Raw genomic sequence first — 14,676 nt, 5'->3', positions numbered from 1 at the left:
AATAGTACTTTCTCTTGCAAACAAAGTGTTTTGATAATAAAAGACCCACATGTTTGTAAAGAAGTTGGGTGGTTCTTTGTTTGAGGCTTGGTTGTGGTTTTTTTTTTTTTTCTTATAAGAAAAAAAAGAAATATCTGAACAGGAGACAACTATACCTCTAGATTCCAAAAACACAGTTCTAATCCCTGCAGTATGCCTTACAAGTTGCTCAAGATGTGAATCTCCTAATTTGTTCATCTACCACTGAAAGGACAGCCCCATGCTTGCAGAGAGCTTGTTAGCACCAGAGGACCTGAAGTAGTACAGCAGAAATTATATCCTTGCTTCAAGTTTTGTTTCTGTTTCTGAAGGCAGGAGGGAGCATATGAAAATAAAATTCAAAGAAAGCATCTGAAGGTATAAAATTCAAGCAGTCAGATCCATCCAGTGATACATTTCAAATACAGAGAGGGTGCTGGCTTTTGCAGGGCAACGATTTGTTGATAGTGGATGAAAGGCAAATCCCACACTGGTTTTATTGGCTTCAGTGAGACTTCAGCAGAGTGAACTATAAACTCACTCAAACAGACAGGTCCTGTGACAAAAAATAGTATTCTTCTTAAGAATGTATTCTTCAGTAGATTTAATGGGATATAGTAACAACAGAAATTGCTGCCTCTGCTTGTTTAACTCACCAATAAACTACATCACAAAGACCTTTTTCATGGGTCAGTGGAACAGATGAGCTTGTGGGCATCTGGTGGGAATTTGAAAGAAGTTTGGAGGATTTGAAAGAGATTTTTCTCCATGGATTACAAACTGTGCCTTAAAATGTTTATACTAATTATACCTCATATACATATCAAACCAGACAGGAACATTATCACATGTTGGAAATAGTCCAATAGTATTTAAATGGAATTTTAATGGGTATTTTTGACAATAACAGGCTTTTACCTGAGTTGTCAATCCTTTACTCTAGACTATATTCTATATTGCAGAGTATAGAAATTATTTCCACTAGTCAGGTACAGGGAATCTTGCACTATGACTGAGAAATACAGTGCATAATTATGGCCAAGCATTCTGTACTCTCCGAATTCTTGAATGCCAGATATTGTACACCTTGTTTCAGTAGCTATTCAGTATGCAAATCCCTGCTTTTCAATTCATTATTGCCTTCAGCACTCATTATCTAATCATCTTTCCACACTACAGAAGCATATTTCAAAACACAGTATAAAATTTTCCTAATGCATCTAGTTGAATAAACTTATGTGATTGCCTTGAACAGATCAATAAATGCCTTACTAAAAATTTAGTGAGCGAATGGTAAGGGTTTGTAGCAAAACCACAATTAATAGTGAACGGTAGGCCTGTAATGCAAATACAGCCTTATCAACTCAAACTTGTTTGATTCATCTGATAAGAGAACAAAGCATTATGAATTCAAGTTATAACTCAAGAATATCTCCTTATCTATTTCTTCTGTGTATGAACCATTTAAAGGTTTTTCTTTCAGCATAAGAATGCAGGAATTAGAACAATCTGCACCTGAAATTTATGTATCAAGGTAAAAATTTTTTATTTCATGTTCATTACTTTATGTGCAGGGAAAATTTTTGAATTGTTGCCTACAAATAGACTTGTGTTCAGTAGGAAAAAAATGTTGACTTTGTGTTTATTTAAAAAAATTTAAGAAGAATATCTTTATTTTGGCGACACGTACTTAATGTGTGATCTTTCATTTTCTATTTAGGCTCCAAAGAAGCACTTGCAAAATGGAATTATTCGTGGATACCAGATAGGTTACCGGGAGTACAGTGCAGGCGGAAATTTCCAGTTCAATATCATCAGTATTGATACCACTGGAGACAGTGAAGTCTATACACTGAATAACCTGAAAAAATTCACCCAGTACGGCATGGTAGTCCAGGCTTGTAACCGGGCTGGAATAGGACCTTCTTCTCAGGAAATCATCACCACTACTCTTGAGGATGGTAGGCCCTTGGCAAACAGCTATCATGGGACATGCTATTATTTCTTAATTTCCTTTTACCTTCTTAGATTTATTGCTTGAATATTGATTATTATAGTGGGGATAATAGAAGACCAAACTTTACAGGCATTAGATCCAGTAAACAGCTGGGTGGGAAGAAACTGGCCAGTGACCATGTACAGTTTTCACTGCAAGAGATGCAAGGTCATACAGGTATATAAATATAACTCTACTAACATAATATATCCTGCTGTGAATGATATTGACTAAGACTGTAGCTTTCATTAAGTAGCCTATTGCTTTGGTGTTTACATATTTATAAATTTTGTGATCTCAACATAGTTTTGAGATGCCTAGAAGTAAAACTCTGAAGGATGAAGTGATGTTGTTAATGTTGTTGGCTTTCTTTTGTTTTCAAATGAATCTGCTGTGAAATCTAGAGCTCTTGTACTGCACAATCCCTTGTCTTGTCAGCCTAAAGAGAGATGTGTGGGATTTTTTCAAGGATATTCAAACTAATGAGAGAAATATGATTTTGATTTCAGATAAAATTCAACCTGTCTAATCCAAGGAACAATCTAGGGTTTGGATTATTTTTTTTTCCAAACTGCATCAAAAGCACTTCTTAAACAATGAGAGGGTGTCCTCTAGTGGAAAAAGAAAATTATTCCATATCCTAAAGGAGACCCAATATTGTACGGGCATATAAAAGCAAATAAATTGTAAAGGATAGTGTAGGTCAGATTCTCAGCTACTGTAAATTAGCATCTGCGTACTGAAGTCAGTGCCAGCTAGGAATCTGACTTTTTACACAGGAGGAATGGAGTAGGACACATCTAACATTCTCAAGACCTACAGATTTTGAAGCATATGCTTCATGAAAGACTGGTGTTTTTCATTTACTCTAAACGTTTCTAGGCCTAGACAGATCACTGCAAGACCTCAGAAGGAAGTACATTCATACATGCATATATTTTTTATTATAACAAATAGTATTTTTTCTTTTCAGAATCCTACATGTTTACTTTTCCTAGCAACAGGGTTTTTTTGGTTATTACTCTAATTTGGGTCTTTCATTAACATTTTTTCAAGTGTTTTTAAAGAACTGCCAGCTTTCACCTCCCAGCAATTTTAAAGGGACATTAGAATTGTCCAAAAAGATGTCAATTTGGCTGCAAACTTTAAAAAGAACCCCATACTTAAATTGCTTACAGAATATTATGTTTATTTCAGCACTAGGACACATTTTTTTTCAAAAGAAGCAACAAAAAGCCTATTAAAATAATAGTCAGCAAGTGGGGAAGCAGTACATCCAAAGTCATTCCAGGAAAATGGGCTGCTATTAGGAGATTTTAGCAAGAATAAAGGTTTGCACTGGTAACAGGGTATAACTGCTAATTAAACAATGGGTGGTGAGATAGCAATGAAATTTAAAAGGAAGCTGAAAGGGTAATCATTGGGTTGTTAATGGAGTTAAAAATGGTGAATATCTTATTCCAGTGCCCAGCTGCCCTCCAGGGAACGTCCAAGCCACTGCCACATCACCAGAAACCATCTCTATTTCTTGGTCAACGTTGGCGAAAGAAACTCTGAATGGGATTCTGCAAGGATTCAGGGTTATCTACTGGGCTAATCTCTTGGATGGAGGTGAGAGAAATCCAGCTGTTACCAAGTAAAAAGGCATATGATGCCTTTATATCATTTATTCTCTTTTGTGAAGGCATTGTTCTTCCTTTTTTCTTGGGTTTACAGAAAGCTTCATCTATTTGTGAAGGAAAGCATTTTCCCTAGAGCTTTAACAGAGCAACGGGCTGCTGCTGCCTGGAGTCTCCCCTGGAGAAGGCTTCCACTGTGGGTCTGCAACGCTCCATAGACCTACCATAATACCCCAAATGACCTGAACAAATTTCATTTCAGTTACAAATTCCAGCAGGTATCTTTTATAAAGAATGATGATATGAACCTAGAAGACACCTGCCCAAACCTGTATTTTATTTTAATTTGGTTGGTTATCTGTTTCCTTAGCTAGTTTCCTACTTCATAGGTTATTATTTATTTTTTGACAGGGTGTGTTTCATCTCCATAGCTGAGGGCAAAAGAAGGAAACATTTTTGGAAAAGGCTTCATATTTTCATGGCAGCTTCCTCTGTTATGCTTAGGTTTTTGTTCTCTGAGCATAATTCCTAGGGACTTCTAAGCAGAGAATGACTGAAATGATCAAAGAAGGAGTGAAATACCTTACCTAATCTGCAATTTATCACGTGATGATAATCATACATATGATACTTCCTGGTAAATTAAATATTTGTAGATTTGGGATGCACATGCCTTTATTTCCATTTGCCTTGCTGAATTTTCACAGCCTTAGGACAATCAGCTGGCTCCCGTCTTTTCCTTTCATCTGTCAGAATCATAGTTCACACTAATATGCCACTGTCTTGGAAATCCTGGCCTCTGCTAGTGTGGCAAGGGGAACTCAGAGTGGAAATGTAACCCAGAGGCCTACTGCTACCACTGGTACTGTTAGGGTCAAAAATATTTGGAAATAAGCTACCAATTCATTTGTACGTTTAAAAATAAAGATAAAAATTGTATGAGGAGCATACATAGAAATGTACACATGACAGACATAAAATTATTTTTTTCAGTGATGTCTGCAGTCTTTGGGTCAGATCCTATATGAATATAGTCTGTGTGTGTCTAAGCTCCTGTATGACGTCCTACAACATGATAAAAAATTATGTTCATGCAGTGCTTAAAACTGGATTTTCTTCATCTTTTTATCTTTACTTTCTGCCCAAATATGTTTAAAGCTATTTTGCCATATGGGTTGTACTTCTTAGCTTGCTGCAAAGAAAAAAAAAAAAAAGGTTCATATGAAGTGCATCATCTTTCTGCAAGTAAATCTGATTTTACTGTGTTTAAATCTATTCTTAGCTGGTATTACTGCTATCAAGTGCTTTAAAGCAGCGCTTATTACATATTTTAAAATAAAGGGGACTTTTTCATGTTTTTCCTCATGAGAAATGGTCTTTCTCAAACCCAGAAAATCTTTATAGAGATAACTGACTTTCCCATTTTTGCTTTAGGGAATGTTTTGCAATAATCTCCTCCTGTTATCTATTCTTTATGAAAATCTTATTACTTGAAGAAATTTTCAATTCTCTTCCCTGTATTAAAAAAAAATTGCAAAAAAAAAAAGGTTGAAAAGGAAAACTGGATCTGCTTTGAATGGTAAGAAGTCAGGACATGAAGGAATTTATTTTAATTTATTGTAATTCATTGCTGGTTTATAATAATGAAACATTACTTCTCTGGTACACTCTTTAATCCCCAAGATTTCCACAGTAGGTATCAATAACTGGAAGAAGACTGAACTTGACAATAACTCGATTTCCTCTTCATTCTATAGAACTAGGAGAGATAAAGAATGTCACTACTACACAGCCATCCCTAGAGCTTGATGGCCTTGAAAAATACACCAACTACAGCATTCAAGTGTTGGCTTTTACACGAGCTGGAGATGGAGTGAGAAGTGAACAAATTTTCACCCGCACTAAAGAGGATGGTAAGGAGTAAAACATTTTCTATTCCCACTTCCACAAAATGCTCATATGTCTCTGGTTTTCAAAATAGTGTAAATATTGTACAAACATGCAGAGTGAGATTTCTGTCTGGAGGTTCTGAGTTAGGAGCATATGATGCAGAAGGAGTATGCGTTCACAGCTTTGAAAACAATCTGACTGTTTCCAAGACTCTGGTTCAGGTGAGCCTGAAGTTTGTAGATAACACCGATGCACTAATGATCTGAGCAAGTTTGAGTAGTTTTGTCGGGTTTCTTTTTTTTCTTTTTCCAAATACCTTAGTATCTTATTTGAGAATTTTGAGGAGGTTTGAGTTAATTCTTTCAAAACGATTGAAAATGGAGAAAGGAGAAGAAACTATTCTGGGATGATCTTATATAACTTATATACTTCTACTATTTTTTTCAGAATAGATATATAAAAAAATTCCATCCAAACAGCTGTTCACTTAAAGGCAAATTGTAGAACAAAAATCTCTTGTCTGTTTATAGACCAAAGCATGAAAGATTCAAGTTCTAATGCTGAAAGTTTAAGAAAGTTTTAATCACACGCACACACACAAGTTTTCATAATCACTTTCTTGTAACTTTAACTCTGAAAGTCATTTCAGGTTGCCTCAGTAGGATGCCACATACTGATCTATTTCTCAAGGACTAGAATCTCAAATTCAGGGGGAATTTTGTCCCTAACCTGTTTAGTGCCTTGAAAACTCCATGAGATGTATAAATACATCCTTAGATCCCTAAACACTTTTGAAAATCTGGATCAAGAATTTTTTGGAGAAGCAAAAAAAGCAGTCGTAGCAATAAAATTAGCTTAATAATATTAGATTGGGAAATTCTCCTGTGAGTCATGTAGTGTTTTCTTCAAGAAAATTAGTCAATGGATTTTTATAATCCAGTTTACAGGTCTTTCATGAATGTGCAAATATATTTGTCAAATTTTTTATCTGTAATGAGATTTACAAAAGTGCCAACAGAATAGATTAAGTAGATTAACTGACTTGAGGAATGTTTGGTGGTTCTTTGCTAATAAAAAAAAAAACTTTAAATTTTATTAATTTTTTTCCAATAAAATATTAAGGGAGTCTTTCTAACATTTACATACATTGTAAGGTCACATGGACCCCACTGTAGCTGTTTCTAGGTGATGCAGTATAAATGAAAATTAGATTTCTCTTTTTTCTAAAATTTTCTTTTACATTATCAGAATGAGTTATTTTTCCTTGTTCTATTTTCATGTTTGTAATACTTTCCATTACTTTGGTCAAAGTTGAATTAACAGCAAAAAAAGTAAGTGGATGTCTTGTAGCTGAGAAATATGAGAAAATTTGGGCATACAGCAATGATGGTCAGTGTAGGTCTGCTTCCTGGTCTTGCTGAGATCCTGCATCAACTTGCAATAGTGGCTCTGTTTAAAGCTGTCTCAAGGTACTGCACTTCATCTGCAACTGTCAAGGGCAATTTGCTCAGCTATAGACTTGCGTGTCTTATATGCTGAATGTTAGTTCATTCTGCTCCCACCATGAAGTCCTTTAAAAACTACTTTGGAGCACCTGACACAAATGCTCTTGAGACACCCATTGCTTGGAGGTAGATGGTTTTATTTCAAAGAATAAACTAAGAAATAAGAGAACTGTAAGATCACCTTTTACATTTTTAAGTTACTTTTTGCCAAATAGATCCCAGTATGGCAACTTTTCCCTGAATACCCCCTGAACACAGAGGTTCTCACCCTTTGGCCTTGCGACTAGGATTTAAGCCGCCAGCAGCCAGGGGGGATTGTCCTACACTGTCCCAGCAACTCAGGGACCAGCTGGCCTTGAGGAGATACAGTTTGTGTCAAAAGACTCCTGAGGACAGGAAGTATATGCTTGATGGTCTATGTCTTTGAGAAACATTGGAGACTGCTGCCCTATGTGTCAGATCGGCCAGTCAGTCCAATGTCAGGGGACAATAAGGAGCATTCTGCCAGATAATAAAAATAAAAACATCCTGGGCTTAAACATCCTTTACGCTGAGGAAGATACATGGCATCGAACATGTGCCTTATTCCATGGAATGAACATTTCGTCGGTAATTTTATAAGGGAAAGTCTCCCACAGAGAATTATTTAGTAGGACTATATTCAATGCACCTAAAAGATCCTGCCCTAAATTTAGTTTGAACGCTGAGAGCGTGTGAAATAAAAGTAATTGCGATCTTACCAGAGCTTAGATCTGGAAACCTTTTATCTGCTCCCAGACTTTCTCTGGCTAAAATTATGACACAAGACATTCCACCCTTCTTAATAAAATCGGTAAATCTGAGATATTTTTAACTGGTGCCAGGCTCTCTACACTGTTATTACCAAGAGGCCATAGCACACCATTAATTCCTTTCTCTTTTACATTAGGGGAAACTTTTCTTTGTAAAATCAACTGTGCAGCATGTTCCACTGCTGCTGTGGAAAGGTAGATTGTGACTTCCTGTGACTTCTCTGTTGGTGTTCAGCTAGAAACATCTGGCCAAACTGTCTTTAGCAGGCTTGAAATCTCCAATGTGGCAAAATAAAAGTGACCCAGGGAGTGAAGCAGTCACCCTGGATGAAATTAGTTGATGCTTTGATTTCATGTAATGTTTGATACTGATTTTAGACACCAGAGGTCAGACACTGCTGCTGATCAGCTTGGGAAATGGGAACAGCTCTAGCAAATAATAGAAAATGAGCATTCAATGTGATCATATTTATGGGTTTTGTCTAGCATTTTTTTCCACCATTAGCCTTCAGAAAAAAACCCTCCTCTTCTTGAAGTTCCTCCTGACAGAAAAATAAGCCAAGCAGAAATGTCCATTTTTTAAGAATTCATTATGGTTTTGTCGCCTACTTTTTCCAGTTTCTAATGAGTTGTTTGTCCTCTTCACCTGAGGACTTAATTTACTAAATCATTAAAAATTTAAGTAGTCCTTCAAATTCTCTTCCTCACTGAGTTCAAAGGACAGTTCTGAAAGCTACTCCACTTTGTAGCAACAAGGAGCGGTGGTGGTGTGTGACAAATTCCCTCTCTTTCTACACTGCAAATGCAATATGAGAAACCTATATCTGTGTCATGGTTTAAGCCCTGTCGGCAAGTCAGCCACACAGTTACTACTCCGCCACCCCCCCACTCCCCCCCAGGGGGATGGGGATAAGAATCGAAAAAATGTAACTCCCACGGGTTGAGATAAAAACAGTTTAGTAACTAAGGGATAACACAAATCACTGCTGCTGCCATCAGTAATAATAATGATAAGAGAAATAACAAGGGAGGAGAATACGATACCACCTGCTGAAAACGAGCAGAGAGCGTGCCCTTCCAGGTAACTTACAGTTACCTCCCCTGGCACGTGCTGTGGTATGGAATACCTCTTTGGCTACTTTGGGTCAGATGTCCTGTCCCTGCTTCCTCCCAGCTTCCTCTCCTCCCTGGCAGAGCATGAGACTCACAAAGTCCTTGGTCAGAGTAAACATTCTGACCAGCAACTGAAAACATTGGTTTTATCAGTATTATACCCAGGCCAAAAGTAAAAAACACAGCACTGCACCAGCTACTAAGAAGGAGAAAAAGTGACTGCTGCTGCTGAACCCAGGACAACCTGAGACAATGAATGTGCTCCCCATACAAGGCTGACACACAGTGCAGCACCTGGGCTGGGAGCAGCACCTCAGCTGGCAGCAGCACCTCTGACCTTGGGCAAAACTGGCCAGCAGAAGACATAGCCGCTTCGTAGGGAAAGCTTCCTGCAATTGGGAATTTGACCTGGTATGGCTGCTTTTTGTTGAGTGTCAGGCAGAGGTTGCTTCTGGGGTTTCTTGTGACACAGGAGGGTTCAAGTTTCTTACTCTTGTCATTTTCTTTTGTGAAAATGCATTTTTATGCACAGAAAGCTGATTGTGTATCACAGAAGACTATTAAGTGCAGCAGTGCTGTCCTTCCAGCTCTCCTCTGCCAGAGACGTTGGCGTTCAGAGCAAGAGGAAGGCTGCAGCAAGGGAGCAGCAGGGAACTAGCTGCAGGGAGGAAAGAGAAATAACACTAAAGTCATTTGCTAGCCTCATTGTAAGATCCTGCCTGAATCCAGAAAGATTTTCCTCCTCTTTTTAATCAATCTGGACACCAAGCTTCCTGGCAATTGGCATGAGAGAGGTGGATGTGCAGATACATCCATCTGACAAAGCTTTATTTTAAAATGAATAAGCATAAATCCAATCAAGTGCACGTTCAGTGCTCTTTGGAGCAGAGCTCTGCTCGGGCTCATTCAGCTGATGAGAATGGCTGTGCAGTTCATCACCTGGGTGCTATGATGGAAAATTGCCCTTAATGACTCCTTAATGCATTTTTTCTGTTGTCAGAGATCTCCAATTTTATCTTTTTTGACTAACAAAATGGTAACTGTTCCACTTGTGAAACTGGCAGAATTTGATAAAAATGGTGTGATTAATATGAGGCCAGTTCTGAGTGAATGAGGGGTGAACAGTACATGTGAATGCATTTTGGCAAGCGTACATCTAAATTGTAGGTGGGATATCTATATGAACAAAGGCACTACTGGCAGCAGTCAGAAGTTTATTTTATTTTGTTTTTCATAAATGTAACTTTTAGTAGGATAGTCCTGTGAAGTGCAGAATTAAATATGTGTTATGGAACAAGGTTCAGTTTTCTGATGTATGGGTGATATCGCTCTTAAATGTGCCGTGCTCTGTGCATTTGCCTCCCTGCTGTTCAGCACTGTGAAGAAAAATGGTGATAATCTCTCTGCTTATGAAAAGGGGAATGAGAAAGTTCCTGGAGCTCCTCCGTATTATCTGGCATATCTAAATGCTGTTTCCCGGACTAGTCGTATCAGTATAATTGCCTTCTCTGCGTTAGCATTTCATTTGCCCTGTCAAGAATACAAAGTATTCTCCTCCACATGAAAGCAGCATGCTATTTCCGTGTCTTTCAAAGCCTTGCTAGCTGGAGAATGAGGCCATCTTTGATGTTAAATTTGCAGAATCTACTCCCTGGAAGGCTGCAAAGTTGGCTAGAAGCAGTCCTCAGCTTCTCTGTGCTCAGCCCTGATTGTTCTCTGGCTTCTTACCATTATTTTACCCTGGTGACTGTGGAGAAAAGGAAACTGGTAGTGTACAACGGCAGTGAGAGAAAATACCTTAAGTTAGCATAGACTGGGGTCTTTCCTATCTAAGATAAGGCAGGCACTGCATTCCCTACCACAACTTCTTCAGATTCTCATGGGACCCATGTTTAGTAATAAATCTTTCATTTAATGCCGAGCTAACTCGTAATAACCTTGTTTAGGTCCAGGGTATGAGTTTGAACAATGACTTTATGCTCTGGACAGAAGACAGTGGTGATCTGAAAGGCATCAGATGACAGCAGGATTCTTGCTAAGGAAATGTAAACACCCCCACGCAGTAATTTCCACATGGCCAAAATAGCAAACAAGGACACTGTAGCAAAATGAGGAGTAATAAATGAAGATTCAGAACAATTAACTCCATTAAACTCCTCTGCAATGTGGTGGAGGGACTCTTGAATTAGAAATTTAACCATGTGGCTTCCTGACTTTCTTTCTAGACCCTCTTTCTGCTGGTCTGTATACCACACAGTAATACATTCATGCAATGGCAAGTAGTGTTAGTCAATATATACATTGACTAGAAAATGCTAGATGAATTCTGAGTTAATCCCTCAACAGTTGACAGCCATGACCAATTACCATCAGAACCTGTCCCTATAGATCACCCCCTAATTTAACAATAAATTACTTTAACCTTATACATATATTTGCAGTGATTTCCAGAAAACATTACTAACTGTTAAGCAATCCTCCCATGGGTTAGGTAATTACCCTGGAAAGCTAGCTTTCACTCTTCAGCATAGGGAGCAAATAGCATTTCTAATGAGCTGGGTATAGATAACAAGTTGAATGCTGTCAAGCACTAATATTTAGTCCGCATTGAGTAGAACTGTTAACTGAATTAGCCGCTTTGCAATGAGGGGCTAGGTTCACATGCAATTATAATCATGACATTCTCACTTGATGTCTTATCAGTTTTCTCAACACACTATAAATAGAAAATGTATATTCAGAAATGTTGCACTGAGCGGTGCCTGTCTGTCCATTTTCTTACATCTTCCATTAGTACCTGTACAGATATAAAATTGAAGTTTTTCTAACATGCTTTTTACAACCTGAATTAGCTAGCCACAAAGCTAAGCAAATTTAGACCCCAGGCTGTCTGGCTTCTCTTTATAGGCAAAGTTTTGTGCCACTATAATATCTATTTGCTTAAATGAAGTACAGCAAATATTAAGGATCCACCTACAAAGATCAGCTTGTTAGACAAGGGGTTTTCCATCTATATTGCAAATAACTGTTTTCTGTAAAAGTGAGGAAACATGATCAAGCATTGCAGTGGTAATTTTCTTGGAAATTCTAACATTTTCGTGGTTAAGCTTGAAATTAGCCAAAAATATTAGATTCCTCATGAACCAAAAGTTATGTAGATAACAGTCCATCAAAATGTTTTGTTTTGTCCTTATACCAGATGTAGCAATTTCCAAGGCAACATATCTATTTTAATAATTTAACATGAATATATATTCACCACATGCAATATTAAAATATATTTAAAATTATTATTTTGATTGTTTAAAAAAGTATTTTTAAATAATGACAAAAATTGGGGTTTTTTTTTCAGAGAACTTTAAAACAGTTTGTTCTGATGTTACAGGTAGCTCTTGGTATTTTGTTTAAGTACAAGCTTATGTCCAACTTGATAGTCCAGCATGCATGTTTTTGTTCACATTAGTATAACAGTGTTTCCAAATTTGAAGAACATTGTACAGTGTAATGTGAGTTTGAAAAATAACATTATCATGAAATTAAAGCCTTTCTCAAAATACAAGAATGCAAAGATAGATGGGTTTTTTATGTACCAGGATTTTAGCATTTCCTGGCTCAAGTTTTTTGCACGTAGTTTTAGAGAAGAGTTTTGGGTTTTTTTTTCTCTCCTTCTCCGACAGTTTTTGATGGCTTATATAGATAGCTGCTGTAATTAGAGAAATAACAGTCACACACTGCAGTGCCCTAGAGAGTTTTGAGCTGTTGAGGGCAAGGTTGGGGATATGGATACTGTGTGGCTGTTTGTCTGCTCATGTGTTCCACCAGTAGCTAGACATGGGTCATGTCAGGCAGTGCTAACCGCATGGAACTGCAGCTCAGTTACTCTCTACTTCGTTAAATTCACAGCTCTACTGTGTATGTCCATTAAACTGCTCACATATGTATTATTTATAAAGTGAATAATAATTTGCCATGGGTTATGTCCTCAAAACTGAAAATTTGTAATAATACGTTGTCTGGCAATTTCACTGGCCACAGCCAACATATTTTCATGCATGCAGGCTGGGGGTGATACTTCACAAAAGTTTAACCATCGACGGCAGCTTCTGCTTTGAGGACCTCTGAAGCAGAGCCTCTCTCCTCTTAGGGATGGGGACACAGTTCTCCAAACCCTCTCCCCTGCTGTGGGCAGCATGGACGATGCTTCCTAACACAGCGTGTCCATCTCAGTCCATCGAGGTGTGGTTACCAAAGTGGCATGCTCCACTTTTCCTTTTACTTCTCTGTTACACTAAGGTGACCAAGTGCCTGCCGTGGGCCATTCTAACACGTCTTGGTTTTCCAGTTCCAGGTCCTCCCGCGGGTGTTAAAGCAGCTGCAGCTTCGGCCTCCACTGTCTTCGTCTCTTGGCTCCCTCCCCTCAAGCTGAACGGCATCATTCGGAAATACACTGTCTTCTGTTCACACCCCTACCCCACCGTAAGTCCCACAGGGTGACCACAGACCAGCAGCACTTACTTGCACAGCTGAAACTGTGTGGTTGCAGATACTCAGTGCTTGATGTTCTCCTTGCCACTTCCTCTCACACTAAGCAAGGGTGAAGGGGGATCCTGGGGCTACGGAGATGACTGAAAGTTGGTTTTGTTTTTTTCTCACCTATGAAAATTTTGCACTGTCTAAAACCCATGAGCTCTGACTTACAAATCATTTCAAAACTCACAATTGAAGTTGAGTATCTTTTAAGGTTTTTATTTTAGAATAAAAAAGGAAATATTTTTTAGAATGTACTAAGTTACCTTTTACAGGACCAGCTGAGTGCAAGAGCCCTGTTGTAGCTGGAAGCATGCATTTTTATACACAGATACTTATGTGTTTTCATCTGAGTTCCTGCCTTTTTGGCTTGAGTATCCATGTGTGCAAGAACATAATGACTTACAAACAAATATATTTGCTGCTGAATAAGCTTATTTATGCCTGGAGTATTTATCCACTCTAGGTCTACATGCTCTTACTTTCTGAGAAAGTGAAAAGACAAAAATTGAACTGAATATCAGGAATCTTTTTCCCTCTCTGAGTCACAAAGGAATCCAGCTATCTTTAAACACAAGGGCAAATTACACTTTGTAAATACCCATGTATATTTATTGTAATGTACATTGAAAAACGTACTGGTTTAGTTTTTATCCAAGGTTTTTATTTCATTTTTAACCAGGACTTCCCCTCAAAGTTAGCATTGCAATTTGCAAAATGGGATCTTAATTTAACAAACAAGGAAAATATTGTCCCAGAAGTAGAAGGAGTTTGACAGGGAAATTTCCCAAAGTGCCTCAGGCTTCTTTTCAAAGATTGCTGAGAGAGAGGACGGCCTGAGGGTACGTCTGAATGGGGGACAACCTCACACAACCCACTCTTCCAGCAAGTGAACTAATTCTGCAGTTACTCAAGGGGAAACAGAGAAAAATGCACAAGTCCATTGACAGCTATGCCTAAACCAATACATCCTACATAAGCAGGATTTATGAGTCAAATCCAGAGCTAAAGACTGGAAATCTTTACCTCATTTATGTCTGGGGACTACTGCCTTCTAGCTCCATTAAAAATTGCAAAACCAAACTATCTTGAGCATACTGATTAAATGTAAAATATCCAGTGTCTTTTCCACCAGGGTTCATACATTTCTGTGGCACACATTGGGTTTAAGAGGTCGGAGTTTACAGAACTGGACCTTGCTGTCAGGGATCTGGTTT

General features: G+C 38.1%; 1 protein-coding gene across 1 annotated transcript in view; it reads left to right on the top strand.

Moving 5' to 3' along the window:
• The window catches only part of DSCAM (DS cell adhesion molecule), a gene marked incomplete at both ends in the record, with an annotated part of 460,903 nt that overhangs the window by 374,751 nt on the left and 71,476 nt on the right, over positions 1 to 14,676 (top strand). The window contains 4 exons of the mRNA XM_080612812.1: positions 1,739 to 1,979; positions 3,479 to 3,625; positions 5,391 to 5,546; positions 13,275 to 13,408. Coding sequence (XP_080468938.1) covers positions 1,739 to 1,979; positions 3,479 to 3,625; positions 5,391 to 5,546; positions 13,275 to 13,408 — 678 coding nt within the window. The remainder of the gene's footprint in view (positions 1 to 1,738; positions 1,980 to 3,478; positions 3,626 to 5,390; positions 5,547 to 13,274; positions 13,409 to 14,676) is intronic.

This window comes from Psittacula echo (assembly GCF_963264785.1).
Source record: "Psittacula echo genome assembly, chromosome: 3".
NCBI lineage: Eukaryota > Metazoa > Chordata > Aves > Psittaciformes > Psittacidae > Psittacula > Psittacula echo.
Note: the sequence above shows the minus strand (reverse complement) of the source record. Positions and strands in the feature narration are given on the sequence as shown.